Source organism: Schistocerca nitens, chromosome 9, assembly GCF_023898315.1.
Source record: "Schistocerca nitens isolate TAMUIC-IGC-003100 chromosome 9, iqSchNite1.1, whole genome shotgun sequence".
In the NCBI taxonomy this organism is placed as follows: Eukaryota; Metazoa; Arthropoda; class Insecta; order Orthoptera; family Acrididae; genus Schistocerca; species Schistocerca nitens.
In genome coordinates this window covers 515,173,942-515,192,961 of record NC_064622.1, presented here as the reverse complement: position 1 = coordinate 515,192,961, position 19,020 = coordinate 515,173,942, and the positions used below count along the sequence as shown (strand labels likewise).

The following is a 19,020-nucleotide window of genomic DNA, read 5'->3' as shown; positions in this document are numbered from 1 at the left end:
AAAACTTGTCCACCACTTTAATTGTCTAATTTACTATTCCTAATCCCACAGCATAAGCTATCTTAATCTGACTACATTTGATTATCATTGTTTTACTTTGGTGTGTGTCTGACCTCCTTTCAAGTTGCTATCTATTAATTTTTCTACCATCTCTATCCAAATCGGAATGTCAATGACACTGAATTTCAGTCCAAATCTTTTCTCTGATATCTTTGTTTTCCTGTCTCACATAGTCAAATACTTTCTCAATGTGTAGATTGAATAACGTGATTGACAGGCTACAACCCTTTCACATTCCTTTTCAATTACTACCTTCCAATCACATCCTTCAGCTCTCAGTACAGCTTCTGTGCAAGTTGTGGATAAGGTACTGCTCCCTGTGTTTTACCCCTAACTACTTCACAGTTTCAGTGAATGTTGTCAAACATTATTTTCTAAATCTGCAAATTGTATAAATGAAGGCTTGCCTTTTTAAAATTATCTTCTAAGATCATCTGTGGAGTCAATATTTCTGCATGTGTTACTACATTTCTCCAGAACAAAACCTTATCTTCCCTAGGTTTCCTACTGCTAATTTTCGTTAATCTGTTGCAACCATGACTTACTTATCTTAAGGTTCAGTAATACCCACATATGCCAGTACATGACATCTTTGATATTGCAATTTTTACATTCTTCTTGAAGCCCAATGGTATTTCACCTGTTCAATATATCTTGCTTAAAAGATGCAACAATTTTTTCACGGGTGGCTCTCACAAGGACATTCATAATTCTTGAGTAATATCACCTACACCAGGTAGAATACACTAAGACTCTTGTGCATCACACACTATGGGACAGCAAAGATAAGATTAGATTAATTACAAATGTCACAAAGACATTTGAGCAGTCCTTTCATCCAGCAATTCATGAACAGGAAGAAACACTAATATAAGGTACAATGGGACGTACCATCTGGCATGCACTTCACAGAGTATGGATGTAGATGTCAATCTAGAACATATAAAATGCCACACATGAAAGAGGCAAACAGCACTTAAAAAGTCTAATAAATGAGAGTAACAAAAAGAGGAAAATGGCAAAGGAGAAATGTAAAGCTACAGACTAACTATGGTAAATATTGATGCCACATATACTAAAACTCGAAATCTTTGGAGAAAAAAGGCACAACCGTATGAACATCAAGACCTCAGATAGCCTACACAAAGAAAGAAATGCTGAAAACTGTAAGGAACATGTAGGAGACTGCATACAGGAAATAAACCTAAAGACAATACTCAGAAAGTGAAGAGAGAGAAGGAGGAGGTGCAGTGGGAAATATGATACAGCGTGAAGATTACAGAACGACGTATCTCCAAACAACACATGGAGTATAGGACATTCCCTCAGAATTACTGATGTCTTAGGATGACAAAGTGTTCCATCTAGTACACAGGATGTAAGAAATGAATGAAATATCAGAATTCAACATGAACATATTAATTACGGTATTAAAGAACGCAGATGCTGACAGTGTCTAAAGCCATTTGTGTAATAAGTCATGGTTGTGAAATACTAACACAAATTATTTACAGGAAGGAAATGAGGACAAGTTTTGAAAAAGGAATTAAAGCTCAAAGAAATAATAGAAACTTTAAGGTTCGTGATGCTATCAGACACAGTAAATGACTTGGAAGATCAGCTGCACTGAAAGGATACTGTCTTCAAAAGAGATAATAAAGTGAACATCAATGAAATTAAAACAAGAGTAATGGAATGCCAGCATAACATTTACGGACTTCAAACAAATGACTGGAGTGGGAAAAATGCAAGCTTGTGAATAGAATTTGTAAAATGGCAGAAATTCCAAATATTTTGAAAAGAATATAATTATTGACTTTATGAAGAAAGCAAGGGCAGGATAGATGTGAAACTGCCACACAGACAGTCTAGCACCACACGTATAAAAAAATGCTCAAAACAGAACATTATCGATAAAGGAAAGGGAGAAAAGAGAAACAATTTCAGTACTGCAGCTAAAACCAGAGGACAAATTTATGAAAAAGGACACACACATTGCACAGGTATATTTAAAGAAGCCATTTTATAATGTGAAAGGTAATAAAAATGTTACACGAAGCAGACAGGCTTAATTAACACTGACAGCCTGGTATGACAGACTAAAATTGGAAAAGGCTTAAAGCCAAGTTGGTTACTATTACCAATGAAATTTCATTTCTATACTGAACAGGCAATGAAGGAATTAAAATACCAAGGGTGGAGCCCCATAGCAGACACTGTAGACTGAAGTCCACATGAAGGCACAGCTGTATGGCAAGGTCAGAAAGTACATACATACCTACATCTACATACATACTCAACAAGCCACTGTACAGTGTATGGTGGAGTGTATCACGTATCACTACTAATCATTTCCTTTCCTACTTCACTTGCAAATGGAGTGAAGGAAAAATGGTTGTCAGTATGCCTCCATAAAAGCCCAAATTTCTCTTATCTTGTTTTGTGGTTCTTACGTGAAACATACGTTGAGGCAATAAATAAGTCTGCGGTCAGCTGCAAATGCCTAGTCACTAAATTTTCTCAATAGTGTGCACCGTGGCACATAGCAAGAATGTCCCATTATCCCCTGGTACACTCGCACCATAATAGTCCTCTCCTGTAGGCTGCAGATAAGGGGAAGACAAAAGAAATGATATTCACCATTTATACATTTATACCTCACTCAACTGGCTCTTCACTAAGGCTGTTCCTCCAGTGGAGATTATACCCAATAAACAAAAGACAGTTACATAATTTAAGCAGTGTTTCTTGCACACACAAGTGCAAAGATGCCCACTATGCAAGACGTTTTAGCTATGCAACATGAAGCCTACATATATTTATGATAGGATTGAAGCCAACTTAAGGTTTTACTTAACACTAGCTGTAACCAGTGGTTGCACTTGCATATCTGTAGTTTTGTTATGATGAGTGATGGTGAGAAAGTAAGCTACAGTTGTTGTTGTTGTGGTCTTCTGTCAAGACTGGCTTGATGCAGCTCTCCATGCTATTCTATCCTATGTAAGCCTCTTCATCCTTCTGAATGCGCTTACCATATTTCTTCTCTTGGTCCCCCTCTACAATTTTTTCCTACCACACTTCTCTCCAACACTAAAATTGGTGATTCCTTGATGTCTCAGAACATGTCGTATCAACCAGTCTGTTCTTCTAGTCATGTTGTGCCACAATTTTTTTTCTCTCCAATTCTATTTAGCCATCTAATCTTCAGCATTCTTCTGTAGCAGCACATTTCAGAAGCTTCTATTCTCTTCTCATCTAAACCATTTATCGTCCACGTTTCACTTCTATATATGGCTACATTCTATCTAAATACTTTCAGAAAAGACTTCTTAATTCTTACCAAATCTATATTCCATGTTCACAGATTTCTTTTCTTTTTTCAGAAATGCTTTTCTTGCCATTGCCAGTATACATTTTATATCCTCTCTACTTAAGCTATCATCAATTATTTTGCTGCCCAAATAACAAAATTTATCTATTATTTTAAATGTCTCATTCCTTATTTTAATTCCCTCGGCATCACCTGATTTAATTCCACTACATTCCATTATGCTTGTTTTCTTTTTGTTGATGTTCATCTGATATTCTCCTTTCAAGACACTGTCCACTCCAGTCCACTGTTCTGTCAAGTCCTTTGCAGCCTCTGACAGAACTACAATGTCATCGGCAAACCTCAAAGATTTTATTCCTTCTCCATTCTACTCCAAATTTTTCTTTTGTTTCCTTTACTGCTTGCTCAATATATAGAGTGAATAATGTTTGAAACAGGCTACATGCTTGTTCATTCCCTTCTCAACCACTGTTCCCTGTTCACGCCCCCCAACTCTTAACTGCTCTCTGGTTTCTGTACAAGTGGTAAATAGCCTTTTGCTCCATGTATTTTACCCCTGCTACATTCAGAATTTCAAAGAGAGTATCCCAATCAACACTGTCAAAATCTTTCTTTAAGTTGACAAATGCTACATACACAGGTGTGCTACTAATTAATCTACCTTCTAAGATAAGGCATACGGTTAGTACTGCCTCACATATTCCTACATTTCTTCGGAATCCAAACTGATCTTCCCCGAGTTTGGCTTCTACCTGTTTTCTCCATTTATCTGTGAAGTATCAGTGTTAGTATTTTGCTACCATAAACTTATTAAACTGATAGTTCAGTAATATTCACACCTGTCAGCATCTCCTTTCTTTGGAATTGGAATTGTTATATTCTTCTTCAGGTCTGAGGGTATTTCACCTGTCTCATACATCTTGCCCACTAGATGGAAGAGTTTTATCATGGCTGGCTCTTACAAGGCTATCAGTAGTTCTAACAGAATGTCATCTACTCGTGGGGGCCTTGTTTCAACTTAGGTCTTTCAGTGCTGTGTCAAATTCCTCTCACAGTATCATACCTTCCATCTCACTCATCTTCACCTACATCCTCTTCCATTGCTATAATATTGCCCTCAGGTACATCTCTCCTGTCTACACCTCTATATACTCCACCTTTCTGCTTTCCCTTATTGCTTAGGGCTGGTTTTCCATCTGAGTTCTTGATATTCATACAAGTGGTTCTCTTTTCTCCAAAGGTCTCTCTAATTTTTCTGTAGGTGGCATCTACTTTTCCCCTAGTTATATAGGCTTCTAAATCCTTAAATTTGTTCTCTAGCCATTCCTGCTTCACCAATATGCACTTCCTATCAATCTCAGTTTTTGGACATCTGTATTCCCTTCCACTGCTTCATTTACTGCATTTTTGTATTTCCTCATTTCATCAATTAAATTCAATATCTTATGTGTTACCCAAGGATTTCTGCTAGCCCTTACTGTTTTACCTGCTTGATTGCTGCCACCACTATTTCATCTCTCAAAGCTACCCATCCATCTTCTACTGTATTTCTTTCCCATATTCTAGTCAATTATTGCTTAATGCTCCCTCTGAAATTCTCAAAAAACTCAGTTTCTTTCAGTTTGATGAGAAATTCTGCTTTATGCAAGACACCTTCGGAGTTTTGTTTTTATCTAGACATGTTTCAGCACTTTTTGTGCATTTTCAGTGGGTTACTTTATTTTCTTTCTTACATGAAGCTATTAATTGTTTATGTTGGTAGCTGTGAATCTGCAACACAATTTACAACTTGTCATGGCTTTAATGTTGTTGTGTTTGTCTCCTTTGGTGTGGCAACATGCCGATTTCTACCATTTTTGTCATTTTGCAGGCATTCTCTGTGAGTTTTGAACTTGCACAGTGTTTTAGCAATCATCAGTAATGGAAAGTAAATAAACTAACCCACTGAAGGCAGCACATGAAGTGCTGAAGCATGTCTGGGTAAAACAAAACTACAAAGTTGTCTTGCATATGGCAGAAGTCCTCATCCAATTTTCTTAGCATACATGGAAATAATAAGAATTGCTACACCATAAGATGATTATCTGTTTTTTTTTTTTTTTTTTTTTTTTATTTTTTTATTTTTTTTTTTTTCAGGTCCATTCCCTTAAGTTCCTACCTTTCTGCAGTTTTAATCTACAGTTCATATCCAATAAATTGTGGTCAGAGTCCACATTGGCCCCTGGAAATGTCTTACAATTTAAAACCTGGTTCTGAAATCTCTGTCTTACATTGCATAATCAATCTGAAATCTCCTGGAGTCTGCAGGTCCCTTCCATGTAAACAACCTTGTTTCATGATTCTTAAACCAAATGTGAGCTATGATTAAATTATGCTCTGTGCAAAATTCTATCAGGCAGTTTCCTCTTTCATTTCTTTCTCCTAGTCCATATTCAGCTATAGTTTTTCCTCTTCTTCCTACTATTCACTTTCAGTCCCAGATGACTAAAAATTTTTGCCTCCCTTAGCTATTTGAATAATTTCTTTTATCTCATCACAGATTTCTTCAATCTCTTTATCATCTGCAAGCTATTTGTCATATAAACTTGTACTACTGTGATGGGTGATGGCTTTGTCTCTCTCAGGCTATAATAATGTGTTTGCTATGCTGTTAATAGTAGCTTACCCACATTCCTATTTTCTTATTCATTATTATACCTACTCCTGCATTACAACTAGTCAATTTTGTATTTATAACCCCGTATTCACGTGAGAAGAAGATCTGTTCCTCCTGCCACCGAACTTCCCTAAATCCGAACAAACCCAACTTCAACCTACCCATTTCCCTTTTTAAATTTTCCAACTTACCTATGTGATTAAGGGATCCAACATTCCATGCTCCGATTGGTAAAATGCCAGTTTTATTTCTCCTGATGACATCCTCCTTAGTAGTCACCACCCAGAGATCCCAATGGGATACTATTTCACCTCCAGAATACGTTACCCAAGAGGATACCATCATCATTTAACCACACAGTAAAGCTGCATGTCCTTGGGAAAAATTATGGCTGTAGTTTCCCCTCACTTTCAGCCGTTCACAGTACCAGCACAGCAAGGTTGTTTTGGTTGATGTTATAAGGCCAGATTAGTCAATCATACAGACTGTAGCCCCTGCAGCTACCGAAAAGGCACCTCTTCAAGAACAACACATTTGCCTGGTCTCTCAACAGATACCCCTTCATTGTGGTTGCACCCGAAACGTCAGTGGCCCCCACACGTCTGCATGTTCGTGTCAGCACAGCTTGTGATGTGTGCCTCCCTCACCCCCCCTCACCCCCATCCCCACCCCACCCCTCCTAAGCTGAAGCTTTTCCAAAGAGTAAATAGCTTTTCCAAAGAGTAATTAGCATTTCCAAAGAGTAATTAGCATTTCCAAAGAGTAATTAGCATTTCCAAAGAGTAATTAGCATTTCCAAAGAGTAATTAGCATTTCCAAAGAGTAAATAATTTTCCCTAATTCACGTAATATTCTTTGAATCAATAATTATCTTGTACGACACACTTTCTAAAGCACCCTATGTTTTTCCTCAGGATTCAAACTATCTCTATACCAAACTTCACTGAAACAGGTTCAGCAGGTCAGTCACTGAAACATGACAGACAGAACTACTTTTGCATTTAATCATCAGTATGGATAAAACTTTCAATTACGATTTTTTTTTCTTTCTGTGATCTGCTTTTGATGAAATAAAGCCTATATGGTGCTCCAAGCTATGCTGAAGCTACCTGTGAAAACCCTATGAAAATTTGTTCATTAGTTCTGGAGAAGCACCTTCAAACAGACGGACAGACAGACAGACACAACAGACTTACTTGTAGACTTATGATTAGTATAGGTTTGCCCTTATATAATATCAAGTAAGGTGAGGTTCGGGGAAAGACAGGGCCAGGGCCAGGGCCAGGGCCAGGGTCAGCTTGGGGTCCTTACTAGTTTCCTCATACAGTCTTTGATATAGGTGTCATCTGTCCACAGATCACTAACCACTTTGTCACAATGGATCAGTGTGGTGAGATCTGAGGGCTTCAAACTCTTTCTTTTATCAAACTTTTTAGCACCTGTTTCAGTTTCAATGGTAATAGTGCTGGTTTCATTATTAGGGACACAGTGTTCTTTTGTTCACAGGCTGTCTGAAGTAATGAACTTGTGATCTGTGGTGTATGTTTACCTGCAATATCTGTTGTTGGTATTGAGGGATTACTGATTTAACAGTGCATCCACCATTATGTGAGCTCTTTCAGGTACACGTATTCAGTTGCCACAAAGTCTGCACACAGGACTCATTTTCTGAAACACAGAACTGGCCACTGACCCAAATGATGAGACAAATGTACGCTGTTTCTGAGGCACATATGACTGCTTGTGTGAGAATATAACACTTGTCTCATAACCTTGGTCTCCTGGATTTTATTTCCCTCTAGTAAAAGTTGCAAAGCCTCGACTCCAAACTCTGTGTTTGCCTGAAAATGATGGTGCTGTGCACGTGGTCCTGTCTCCACATACTGGTTGGCTGCAGCGCAGCATGTCGAGAAAATGTTACATTTTCCTACAGGAGGTAATATTGGTCAAAACTAGAAGACAAGTTCCGATAATGATACATCCGGAAACCAGTATCTGCTGAGATATGGGCCAATCTGTCTTCTCCATCTCATCTGCCTGTTGGCAGATTGCTACTCATCATAAGAGGTCATGTTGAGTTGCTGATAGGCACAATGAAAAGACCATTACAAATAAGATTTGGCCAAAGCTGTCTTGATAAAACAAAAGTGCACACTCATTCGCACAAGCAAGCACACCTCACACACATATCTCCAACCGCTCTGCCCAAAATGTGAATGTTATACAATGGCATAGGGCGGAGAACTGATGGTCAGTACGAACATGGCTGCCTGCTTGGTCTCCCCATCTATGCTCTCTTTGTTACTCGTTCAGTTGCCCATTTTTATTTTAGGTCTCCATGTTGTTAAGTAACAAACCATCACGATACAGTCCAGTGGGTATAACTAAGAACAGTTTGGTGTTCTATTACTATTAAGAGTTCAATATGCAATCTGGCAATAAAAAAAATATTCATCTTGATGAGAAGTGACTGTTTGCACCAAAAGTGTCCCATCCTTCAGCCACTTCAAAGTTTTTAGATTTCCAACAATACACTGCAGGGCCTTATACATGTAAAATGGTAATACAATCTCAAATTATTTCTTTAATCTTGATAAGTATGAAGGCATCTTTAAGTTATGGCTGACTAAATTACTGTTATTATTTGAAAGTCTCTTTTGAATTGAAACTTCCTGTGGGCTGTCCGTACTGTTTGGAGTTATAATAGTTTCTGAAGAGAGAAGTATTTTATTCCCATAAGTAGCTAGGGAAACAAGTTGACTGACATGAGTAAGCCAAAAACAGCTCAAGTATGGCAGGTGGCCCAGATATCACTCGTTAACTACTGTTCAATATCAACAGCTGTTCACTCTGTCAGTACAGAGCACATCTTGAGGTTGAGGTGTCCAGAGGAAACTTTATAGAGGTCGAGTATTGAACCGAGATCTCCATTTCCTTTGACACGGAAAGTTTCACCGTCACGTCAAACTTGACTAGAGGCAGGACTTACGTATTTCCCCAATGTGCTTTCCATTGAGTATGGTCCATATTTATAAGTAGTTGAATCGCAAGAAGAGGAATTTTGGAGGGAAAAAAAAATTACACAATAACTTACCTATTCGTAAAGCCAGCTTCGTGATCAGCAATAACCACACCAGGTAGTTTGTTATCGTGCACAAGAAATGTCTGTAGAGAAGCAGGTGGCAGTGTGTCTGTAGTTGACTTAGTAAATGTAATTCCATAGCTGTGTCCAAATTCCGTCATGTTGCCCATGAAGTCCATCACCTGGATTAAATATTTTTGTTACTTTTCAATATCCATGGGTATACAACTGCAATTAACACATTGAACATTGAAAGCTGGCAAAAGAAACATCATCACACTTATTCAGCCAAAATGCTCACTTGATGGTTATTATCGTTTTTACATTTCAGCTGTGTGGTCACTAACAACATTGTGAATATCAAGTTTTAAGAAAAATTTACCTTATGATAGAATTTACATTCACACAGGAAAAGCTTTCAGGAAAATTGTGTAGGATATATTTTTTCTTCCAGCGACTCTCCACAATTACTGCTCCTTTACCACCCATCACCCAGCTCATCATTGTTAATGGCATTTCCCTCCACATAACAACCCCAATGCCCATGGCCTTGTCAATAATGAACACTACATTTCCCAATGTCGAATGACTCCAAACCTACAGCCTCCTCCTGGATCACCATGACCGACTATTTCCTCACCCACAATTACTTCTCCTTTTTATTAATATTATGTAAAGGAAAGTCGCTACTCACCATATAGTGGAGATGTTGAGTCACAGACAGGCTCAACAAAAAGACACTCACAATATAAGCTTTTGGCCAACAAGGCCTTTGTCGAAAATAGACGACTTGTGTGTGGTGTGTGTCTGTCGTCTATTTTCGACAAAGGCCTTGCTGGCCAAAAGCTTATATTGTGATAGTCTTTCTGTTGTGCCTATCAGCAACTCAGCATCTCTGCTATACAGTGAGTAGCAACTTTCCTTTTCACAAAATTGTTACATTCTCCTTTTTATCACCTATAAACAAATCTGTGTACAGCAACTGGCACACATATGGCACCATCCTATGTCAACTGATTCATGGTCCATCTAGAAGAATCCTCCCTAACTAAGCAGAATCCCCTGAAACACCTGGTACAGATTCGCTGATAACATCTTCATGATCTGGGCCGAGGGTGAGGATGTCCCACCCACATTCCTCCATAATCTCAACACTTTCTCCCTGATTTGCTTCACCTGGGCCTCTTCGAACAAACAAACTACCAGGATAGCTACAGCACTCTCTCTGTCCGCATTATCAAACCTACCAACTGCCAACAACACCTCCACTTCAACAGCTGCCACCCATTCCCCTTCCGTAATCCCACGGTCATCTCATCTGTAGTGACAAGCAGTTCATCTCCAAATATGCCAAAGATATTACCGAGGTCTTCACAGACTAAAATTACCCTCCCAACCTCATCCAGAAATAGATCTCCCGTGCTTTGTCTCCTGAGTCACCTACCATCTCCCACAGCCCCATGTCCAGCCATAAAGGAGCACTCCTCCTATGACTCATGACCAATGAGGACTGGAACAACTTAATCACATTCTCTTCCAAGGTTCTGATCACCTCTCATCATGTTTCACAGTCATGTTCCATCACTATCTGAACTAAAACAATATTCTAGCCCATCCCTACTCCATCCTTACTCCCAATCACTTGCCTCGTGACTCATTTCCCTGCAACACTTCTAGATTCAAGACCCGTCACACACATCCTCCCACTACCACCTACCCTAGTCCAGTCACAGACATCTCTTACCCCATCAAAGGCTAGTTAGTTGTCATGGCAATGTAGAAAGTGGCACAGTGGTTGCAGCTTAGTTGTCAGTTTACCACCTGTGAAAGCCGTCATGTGATTTACCAACTAAGCTGCCATCACCATGGCTCCTTCTATGTGGGCATGACAAATACACTTCATTCATTATAAGACTAAACCGGATGTAAACAAACACAAATGTGATGATTGGTCAGCAGCCATGGCACATGTACACTGGTGCTGTTACACACTTGGAAGTGGGTCCTATTTATGCATCAGATGTGTTGTTACTATGCTACAATAAATGAAACTTTAAGATATTCTAATGTGTTAACAGCCAGCAACATTTTTCTTAATTATACTGCAGCAATGTAGATTATACTTCTAAAATTGTGTACAGTCACCTTATCTGTACTTTTGTGCAGTGGCTGTCATGCTGTTAATATGCAGGGTGAAAACAATTGATGCTGCTTGCTGCACTGTAATGAAACACACACCAGGATCATCATTAAAAAGTGGTGAGAAACAGATTATTCTCAACATTTTGAACAAATTTACAAAAATAAAAATCAGTTTTGAAGTTTTCGAGTATGTTATTTATAAAATTTTTGGCATTTTTGAAAACTTTATGTGTAGTTGAACTTATAGAAGATCACAATGATAATCTGGGATAGCCCCTGGGTCACTGGTTCATATCTCAATTTGGTTTTCCTTTTTTCATTCAATTTGGAATACCCACATCTTTTAAATATAAACTTCTTCAAATATATGCTACTTAACACGTACCTAATCTTCTTCCTTTTTTTCCAAAATCGACTCTATTCTTGTTTCTAATTACATACTGAATGCAAAATTAGAGTTTCCATTGCAAATATAAATTCTTGATTATCTGAGATTGTTTAAATTAAGAACACATGACATATTAAATATTTAGAACAAAAATGAAAAATCAGATACTTTTTATTTGGACTATATCCACTGTTTTGTAACAGACATGGTGTCATAGAGTCAGAAACATAGGAAACAATAATTTTCATGGCATTGAGCACACCGTACAAAAGCTGCATTTTTACAATAGCCACCGAACCACTGCTGTATGAAACCAACAGAACTGATTCGGAGCCAAGTTAAGCTGTCCAGCGTAGTGGAACTAATGCACGAAGCTTTGTTACATGTGACTGCCAAATGCTGACAGGATACAGAACAGCACATCATAAAAGAAGAGGATAAAATGTAGTGTACACTGTTGATTGACTCACTATCAACAAGGCATGCGGCAGTTCCAGTACGGAGACATATTTCTCAGATTTTGATATGGAAGTAATTCAGAATTACCAGGTGACAAGACTATAATTACTACACTCAGTATCCTCAATATTTAACTATATGATGTAATCCTGCAGTACACTTGAGAGTCACACATGCTTGCACAGAAAAATTATGCTTGTTTAAGTCAGGAATTTTCATTACTCTTGTTTTCAATTACAATACAATGTTAGCTAACAAGGAGAGAGTGTTTCGTTTTACATCTGGCCCCCTAAGAAGTGTGCAGTATTGCTGGAAATTTTCTGAATATTATTTCAGTCTCTTTACAAATTAAATGAAATTTAAGGTAGGCTATACTATTTCTCTGCATGTCTCTTTTTATATCTTAACTGTGACTGCTCACATCACTGCATGTTAGCTGGACAACCTGGCTGGCCTTGCTGTTCTGGTTAAATACACCAGTAAAGCTCAGTCAATGTGTGCGTAACATACAGCATAAAAGGTATCCCTGTTATCGTATTCGACTGTACCTGAGACAGCAAGGCTTCCACTCCATGTGAAACAAAATTCAATGAGATTCCAGCACACATGGAAGAAGACAGTACAATATTTACATCAGGTTTATTCTTACAATGAACACAGTATAACAAGCTATCTCTTCCATTAATCCCCACTGTCAAACTGTCACCAAGAGACAGCAGGACCACCCGGCTGCTCAACATGCCAACCAACGTGATATGTTTCACTTTGATAACTGCTCCACAGCCTGCACTATCAGGATTCTTCCTACCAACATCAGCTTCTCTGAAGTGTACACGTGGCAACTCCCCAACAACATATCCTTTGTTTCTCTAACATGCTTGTTTTCAACCTCTGCTAGTCCCTGTCCTTCGCCTACCTATCTCCTTAAGTGCTCTCACTCCAGCACTATGCTCATCTTCTATCTGCCTGCCAACACCACTACTACTGTTTTCCCCTTCTCTACTTCTCTCATGATGCACCTCCCTTTACCTCCTCCTCCTGCCCCCCCCCCCCCCTCCCCACAGTTTACCTGAAATCCCACTTGCTGTAATCATTTAATCAGTCACAATTTAACATTTGAGGCACTGTTAGGTAATATATCTGCACTTAGTAATTTCACGACTAGGACAAAGCTAAGACTAAACCTATAACCTCGAAAGACTGACCAATCACTTTGTTAGCAAGTTAAAATCTTTTGTAGGATAATTTGAAAACTAGGTCAGACATTCCTCAAAATCTTCAAACTTGCAACACATTCATGACTTCATCAGCTAACAGAGAGCAAATCAACTGGCTGCTGTCATCTTGTCAAGAGGGGAGGCACATTCTGCTTAGAGTGATCTGTGTATTATAAGCACTGCACAGTGCACCCTCCTGGGTACTATCACAGGAAAAGAAACTTATGAGTGGAAGCAGGTATCCCACTGTTAGGTGGTTGACTTTACCGACTACAGTTTGTTATCCTTCACTCCCAACCACTCCTCCTTCCATCACTGCATGGCTTTGTTCCCCAAAAGTGAGATCACTGCATGAAGGGAAAATTACCTTTTACCACTGTTGGTATCTAACAGGCACTCTCATTTGCTGTGCCTGCCAAATCATTGCCCCAAATTCCCATATGTTTTGGCAACCTGCTGAGTATCACCTCCTACACTTGCTGTAGGTTAAAGAGGGTCCCCTTGGAGTACTGGAGAGATTGAACTGAACCAAAGTGAATTTTATTAGATCCAGCAGGATTACATTATGCACAGTAAATGATGAGTGTGCAACACAGGACAAGTAAAAGATGGAGAACACTATCACTTACCTCGTGAAGAGCAGTCATTCTGATTACACAGTCTATCACAATTGATTATATATGACAATAAATCCTAACTGAATTTAATAGGTACTCTCTAACACTAAAATTCCTTTTCCACCAGATAGTCTTTGAGTTTCTTTAAAAAGTTAGTGTTATGTATACTATCATGCAGGTTTTTATGCATACTTCAAAGTAACTCAATACCTGAGTACCGAGGTCCTTTGTTAAGGATTATCAGTTGGTGAGGCACACTTCAGATTTCGTTCCTCCTCAGCGTGTTGCGGCTGTGTACACTAGCATTTGTGATCCACTCTTCACTACCTTCTGTGACGTATACTATGCTTTTATATATGTACTGCAGGTAGGTTCAAGGAGTCCGTGGCATACTGTGCATAGCTGTTAGTCTGCATATTGCAACAGATGCTTTATTATGAATATGACCCTCTGTTGAGTGGTTTTTAATGCACTCAGGGAGCAAGAGGTGATACAAAATTTTTTCACTTCACCAAGTCTCATAGGCTACACTGACCTTGAAATAATATATGTGTATATGCACTCATGGTCTAGGGGTAGGATCTTTGATTAGTAATCAAAACATCATCAGGTTTGAAACCTGCCACTGCTTAGATTTTGATTAATAATCAGCATTAGTGATCAAAGACTTTCGGCATAAGAAGTCACCCTCAGTCAGCCAATGGCCTTGTCAAACAGGGCGGAGGAGCAGATGGGGATTCAGGGCACTCTATTGTCCTTGGGGTGGGAAACTGCCCCTAAGGGCAGAACAACCAGCAATGGTCAAGGGCATGAGCATGCAGAAGACAATGAAAACTGCTGCATTAGACACATAATATGTATCCACAGAACATGTGATCTGTAACTGAGGAAAGTGTCATGATGATCTCTCCATTGGCAAAAGATTCCGGAATAGTCCCCCACTCAGATCTGCGGGAGGGGACTAACAAGGCAAAGGTGACCATGAGAGAAAGAACGAATAACCAACAAAAGGATAATGTTTTACGAGTTGGAGTGTGGAATGTCAGAAGTTTGAATGTGGTAAGGATACTAGAAAATTTGGAAAAGGGAAATGCAAAGGCTAAATCTAAATATAGTAGGGGTCAGTGAAGTTAACTGCAAAGAAGACACGGATTTATGGTCATATGAGTTAGGGTAATAACAACAGCAGCAGAAAATGGTATAACGGAAGTAGGATTAGTTATTAATACGAAGGTAGGGCAGAGAGTGTCTTACAGTGAACAGTGCAGTGATAGGGTTGCTCTTATCAGAATTGACAGCAAACCAACACCAATAATGGTAGTTCAGGTATACAGGCCTATGTCACTAACTGAAAATGAAGAGGCAGAGAAAGTATATGAGGATGTTGAAAGGGTAATAAAATATGTAAAGGGAGATGAAAATCTAATAGTCATGGGGGTTGACTGATTTGGTGGAAGAGACCAATAGTCATGGGGGAATGGAATGAAGTTTTAGGGGAAAGAGTAGAAGGAAAGGTTGAAGGAGAATATGAGCCTCGAACACAGAATGAGAGAGGAGAACGACTAACTGAGTTCTGAAATAAATTTCAGCTAATAATAGTGAATACTCTGGCCACGAATCACAAGAGGCAATATACGGGAGATATGGGAAGATTTCAGTTAGATTACATCACGGTAAGGCAGAGATTCCAAAGTCAGATACTAGATTGTAAGGCATTCCCAGGAGCAGATATAGACTCAGATCACAATTTACTAGTGACGACAGGTAGGCTGAAGTTTAAGAGATTAGTCAGGAAGAATCAATATGCAAAGAAATGGGGCATGGAAGTACTAAGGAATCATGAGTTATGCTAAGGCTATAGATACAGCAATGAGGGATAGGTCAGTAGACAGTACAATTGAAGAGAAATGGAGATCTCTAAAAATGGCAATCTCAGAAGTTGGAAAGAAAAACACACACACAAAGGAGGTAATTGTGAAGAAACCACGGGTAATAGGAAAAATACTTCATTTGTCGATGAAAGAAGGAAGTACAAAAATGTTCAGGGAAATTCAGGAATACAGAAATCCAAGTCACTCAGGAACGAAATAAACAGGAAGCGCAGGGAAGCTAAGGTAAAATGGCTGCATGAAAAATGTGGAGAAATCGAAAAAGAAATGATTGTCAGAAGGACACACACATCATACAGGAAAGTTAAAACAACCTACGGCAACACAAAAAGCAAGGTTGGTAACATTAAGAGTGCAACAGGAACTCCCTGTTAAATGCAGAGGAGAGAGCGGATAGGTGGATAGAGTACATTGGAGGCCTCTATGAGGGGGAAGACTTGTACGATCTGATAGACGAAGAAACGGGAGTCAATTTGGAAGAGAGAGGGGATCCAGCATTAGAACCAGAATTTATGAGAGGAGGACTGAAGATCAAATAAGGCAGAAGAAATAGACAACATTTCTTCAGAATTTCTAAAATCATTGAGGAAAGTGGTAACAAAATGATTATTTACATTGGTGTGTAGACTGTATGAGTCTGGGGACATACCACCTGACTTTCAGAAAAATATCATACACACAATTCCGAAGACTGTAAGAGCTGAAACATGCGAGAATTATCACACAACTGATACATCCAAGTTACTCACAAGAATAATATACAGAAGAATGGAAAAGAAAATTGCAAATGTGTTAAATGACAATCAATTTGGCTTTAAAAAAGGTATAAGCAACAAGGAGCCAATTCTGATGTTGCAGTTGATAATGGAAGCAAGACTAAAGAAAAATCAAGACACGTTCATTGGATTAGTCGACCTGGAAAAAGTGTTCGACAATGTAAAACGATGCAAGATGTTCAAAATTCTGAGAAAAATAGGAATAAACTATAGGGAAAGAGCCGAGAACGAGCAATAAGAGTGAATGACCCAGAACAAAGTGCTTGGATTGAAAAGGGTGTAAGAAAGGGCTGCAGTCTTTCACTCTTACTGTTCAATCTGTACATCAACAAAACAATGATAGAAATAAAATAAAAGTTCAGGAATGGGATCAAAATTCAATGTGGAAGGATATCAGTGAGATGATTTGCTGATGACATTGCTATCCAGTGTGAAAGTGAACAGGAATTGTGTGATCTGCTGAATGAAATAAACAGTCTAATGTGTACAGAATATAGAGTGACAGTAAATCGAAGGAAGATGAAAATAATGAGAAGTAGCAGAAATGAGAACAGTGAGAAACTTCACATCAGAATTGATGTTCACGATGTAGAGGAATTTAAGGAATTCTGCTACCTAGACAACAAAATAATCAATGACGGATGGAGCAAGGAGGACATTAAAAGCAGACTAGCCCTGGTAAAAAGGACATTCCTGCTAAGAGTGGTCTCCTGGTATGAAACAAAGGCCTTAATTTGAGGAAGAAATTTCTGAGGATGTACGTTTGGAGCACAGTGTTGTGTGGTAGTGAAACATGGACTGTGGGAAAAACAGAAACAGAAGAGAACCGAAGCATTTGAGATGTGGTGCTACAGACAAATGTTGAAAATTAGGTGGCCTGATAAGGTAAGGAATGAGGAGATTCGGCGCAGAATTGGAGAGGAACGGAATATGTGGAAAACACTGGCAAGGAGAAGGCACAGGATTATAGGACACCTGTTAAGACACTAGGGAATGACTTCCATGGTTCTAGAGGGAGCTATAGAGGGCAAAAAGTGTACAGGAAGACAGAGTGTGAAATACATCCAACTTATAATTGAGGACGTAGGTTGTAAGTGCTACTATGAGATGAAGAGGTTGACACAGGTGAGGAATTCATGGTAGGCCGTGTCAAATCAAACAAGAGGATAAGGAAAAGAAATTAAATTTGAAAGAGAACTATGATGTTTGTACAACATTTTTTCTGATGCCAAGATTACTTTGAAAACCGAAAATTTTGAGACTAGATTAATCAAAATGATGTAGCCATGTGTGAAGAAATTTAACAGCTGAAATACAAAGAACAGCATGTAAACTGGATGTCACAGGAAATATTTTGAAAGTGGCGGTAAACATTTCATATTTCCCAAATGTCCACTCCTGCTCATTACTATGAACACAGTTTGGAATATGATGTATGCTCTATTAATTTTACTGACTGTTTATATATTGTTTCCTCAGTTGAACTGCCTACCCAAGCTTACTAAGTCTCTCTCTCTCTCTCTCTCTCTCTCTCTCTCTCTCTCTCTCTCTCTCTCTGTGTGTGTGTGTGTGTGTGTGTGTGAGAGAGAGAGAGAGAGAGAGAGAGAGAGATGCACAAGCGTTTTTGTCAGTGATCCTCTTCAGGAGCATTTTCAGTGGAATTATTGAGTTCTATTTTGGTCCAACGAGATCCCTAAGAATCAAAAGTTCTCTCAGGAATAGCCCACCATCACTGAGCGACGATAATATGGCTTTAATGTTGTAGGTGACTAAAAGGTTGTTCAACATCAAACATTTCATCTTAACACTCATCCACTCCTCCGACATGTAGCACAACACACTGGTGGTGGCAGATTGTTGACGACCATCCTCTTCCAAATTAGTACCTACCTATTTTTTCTTTCAAGGCCTACCTGTGTAACATTCCATAGTTATACTGTGCACAGACAGCTTTTAATTATTTTATTCTCAAAGTGAGCATTTTCAATACGAACTGTGATTACAAACTGCATAGTTTTAAACAAGATAACAAAAGAACATGTACTTACTGGAGCATGAGCCCTGATGTAATTTGCACTGCTTGCTGGGTGGAAAGTGAGATGTTGCTGCCTGTTGGAAAGCTGGCTCAGTTCAACAAAGAGCTTTAGATGGTTTGGGTACAGCAAGTGTACAGGATCATCAATACCAGCATTTGGAGGATGTGGAAACTGTCCGTGCAGCATATCCCACAAGAGACGCTGGGATCCGATGTAGTCGTGTGATTCACCATGCAGCAGTGTGAAAAGAACAGTGCTCGCTAGACAGAAGCAAAGCAATGTGGTAATTGGAATACATTTTACAACTGTTTTGAACAAAACATATACTGCAGTGAATGCCAAAGTATACATTGGTTGCCTGAGCACC

General features: G+C 38.9%; 1 protein-coding gene across 1 annotated transcript in view; it reads right to left on the bottom strand.

Moving 5' to 3' along the window:
- The window catches only part of LOC126204387 (nicastrin), a 102,407-nt gene that overhangs the window by 24,503 nt on the left and 58,884 nt on the right, over positions 1-19,020 (bottom strand). Inside the window, exons 6-7 of the mRNA XM_049938758.1 lie at positions 18,666-18,913; positions 9,142-9,311 (exon numbers count right to left, since the gene is read on the bottom strand). Of these exons, the coding sequence (XP_049794715.1) occupies positions 9,142-9,311; positions 18,666-18,913 (418 nt within the window). The remainder of the gene's footprint in view (positions 1-9,141; positions 9,312-18,665; positions 18,914-19,020) is intronic.